This window comes from Meles meles, chromosome 8, assembly GCF_922984935.1.
Source record: "Meles meles chromosome 8, mMelMel3.1 paternal haplotype, whole genome shotgun sequence".
Classification (NCBI taxonomy): Eukaryota; Metazoa; Chordata; class Mammalia; order Carnivora; family Mustelidae; genus Meles; species Meles meles.
The window spans coordinates 10,860,531-10,863,081 of NC_060073.1; the positions used below are offsets into that span (position 1 = coordinate 10,860,531).

Consider the following 2,551-nt stretch of genomic DNA (forward strand, 5'->3'; position numbering starts at 1 on the left):
TACACCAGGACTCTGACCTAAGGGCCTCTTGCAGAATGTGTTTGCCTGAATGGGTCAGCTCATAAACTCCCTCTTGACATACTGGATGGTAATGAGCTAAATAAGCCATCTCCTAGTAGACGCAGGTTGCTGGAGGATATACAGGTCATCCCTAGCAAAGGGGACTCTGACTTTATCTCTGTTTCTCCTAATAGATGTGGGGGCTTCTCCCTCACTCACCTCTCGTATTAATGGCTATAACTGGAGCCAACTGGGGTTCATCTAACTCGAGACAGAGACTTTAAGGAATATTCCCAAGCAGCTGCTGAAACTCCCTTTGTTTTGGGGAAATTCCCTGTCTTCTCTGGCCAGATGTGGATTGCCTAACCCCTCCTTCCTTGTTGGGGGGAAAGCATGGCGTCTGCTTCTCTGTTGGAGTTGATGACCTCTAAGACTTCATATCCTTTCTCTGCCTTCTGGCAGCACTTTGTTTCTTCTGTCTCCCCCTTCTCCTATTTCTGCACCAACTTGGGTGAGGCCTGAATAACTGGCCTGCATACCATCCTTGGTGTCTCCTGCACCATGGCTCCTTCTCTCTTCACTGTCAAGGAGCAAAAAGAGCACCCCTGGACCTAACACCTCCCACTCCAGATTTCCCCACCCATGTCTCAGGTAAACATTGAAAGTGCGGTGGGGGGCGCCTGGGTGGCTCAGTGGGTTAAGCCTCTGCCTTCGGCTCGGGTCATGGTCTCAGGGTCCTGGGATCGAGCCCCGCATGGGGCTCTCTGCTTAGCGGGGAGCCTGCTTTCTCCTGTCTCTCTGCCTGCCTCTCTGCCTACTTGTGATCTCTCTCTGTCAAATAAATAAAAATCTTAAAAAAAAAGAAAGTGGGGTGGGCCCAGGTGGAATGTAAATCAGTATTTGAACTGAGTTAAGTTTGTTGGTTTAATTAAGACAGATGTGTCTTTTAAGTTATCAGCAGTAGACGTTCAGCGGCCGTCCGGGGCGACGGACCTTCCAGCTTGGAACTATGGCCCAGTTTGTCCGTAACCTCGCGGAGAAGGCCCCAGCGCTGGTGAACGCTGCTGTGACTTACTCGAAGCCTCGATTGGCCACATTTTGGCACTATGCCAAAGTTGAGCTGGTTCCTCCAACCCCTGCTGAGATCCCTACAGCTATTCAGAGCTTGAAAAAAATAGTCAAGAGTGCTCAAACTGGTAGCTTCAAACAGCTCACAGTTAAGGAAGCTCTGCTGAATGGTTTGGTGGCCACCGAGGTGTGGATGTGGTTTTATGTCGGTGAGATCATAGGCAAGCGTGGCATCATTGGCTATAATGTTTGAAGACCAATCTTTAACATCTGTTTATATGTGGCTTATTATTTGAGGGTTCTTGGACCATGTGTGATCAGACTGGTACTTGAATAAAAAAAGATAATGTGTCAAAAAAAAAAGTTATCAGCAGTAAACATGAAACTTTTATTCTGTCAAGGTTTGCTGATGGTCAAATAGGCTCATATTATCTCTGTTGCAATTTGTTAGCAAAAAGATGACTAAACTGATGGTTAATTGTCTCAAAGTTTTCATGGGTAATTGTTAACCTTTTACAGAGTCTTTGGTAACCTGAAAGTTTAAAGTTTTGCTTGGATAACAAATGGAATTAAATTTGTTAGACATCTAGGTCTTTTCAAATAGGATAAAATGCTAGTCATTAATTACTGGATGTAGGTTTGTGCTTTTGGTTTCTTACTGCAAAGAAACTCAGAATATTTAAATCTGTTGGTAAACATGTTTTGTGCTTAACTGATTCATAAATTTGCCATCTAAGGAATTCTGGTGTAACAGTTCACAACTGGTTAATAACTGACTAGAGACAAAGGTGTTTCTAAGAGTACGAAATTCTGTTAACTGTAAGACTGATGAGAATAAAGGAAACAACTCTATGTGGAAAAGTAGGAGATATGTAAGAAAGACACAAGGAATGGAAATGATTTTTGTTGAAGGTAAAAGGTAATTTGTCCTAAATGAGATGGTTGTTTGGAAGGAAATGGCTTTAGACAAAACCTGAATGCAAAGCAAAGTTGGTAGAAGGTTTGTGAAGGCAAATCTTCAGAAAGAGAGTTTTAGGTGTGGTCAGGACAGACTAGGATTAAAACAAATGGGTTTTAAAGTGCACGGGTATAAGATTGAAATTCTCTCTGTTCAAAAAGACAGTTTTTTAAAATTAATTGATCTGCTGTTAAGAAGAAAATGTAAACAGTTGTTTCCTTTTTGTCTGTCCAGAAAAACCATTTTTCACATTTTGCCTATATCAGGTCTTTAACATTCCTAATTATATTTAGGCATGTACTTTAAAACTTTATAAAATTTTAGCAAATGTTGGTAAGATTTAAATTGTAAATGTAATCTCTTTAACTCATTAGGCTTTTCCTTGGTATGCTAGTTATTCAGGAAGTACTGCTAAACAAATGATTAACCTTGGGTGACATTTGGGTAAATGCTATAACTATTCTAGAGCTTCTATACATTTCCTAAAGTTTTAATGTTTTGATAAGGTCATCACTTGATATTTTA

General features: G+C 41.1%; 1 protein-coding gene across 1 annotated transcript; it reads left to right on the plus strand.

Annotated features, from left to right (window-relative positions):
• The first annotated feature begins 953 nt into the window (after positions 1-953).
• On the plus strand, positions 954-1,431 carry LOC123949298 (ATP synthase subunit g, mitochondrial). Its single transcript, XM_046016700.1, has one exon. The coding sequence runs from the start codon at positions 1,010-1,012 to the stop codon at positions 1,319-1,321; it is 312 nt and encodes a 103-aa protein (XP_045872656.1). The 5' UTR covers positions 954-1,009; the 3' UTR covers positions 1,322-1,431.
• The last annotated feature ends 1,120 nt before the right edge of the window (positions 1,432-2,551 follow it).

Bases quoted from the DNA above. Each gene is read 5' to 3' on its own strand.
- LOC123949298 (XM_046016700.1), top strand. From the start codon at position 1,010: ATGGCCCAGTTTGTCCGTAACCTCGCGGAGAAGGCCCCAGCGCTGGTG.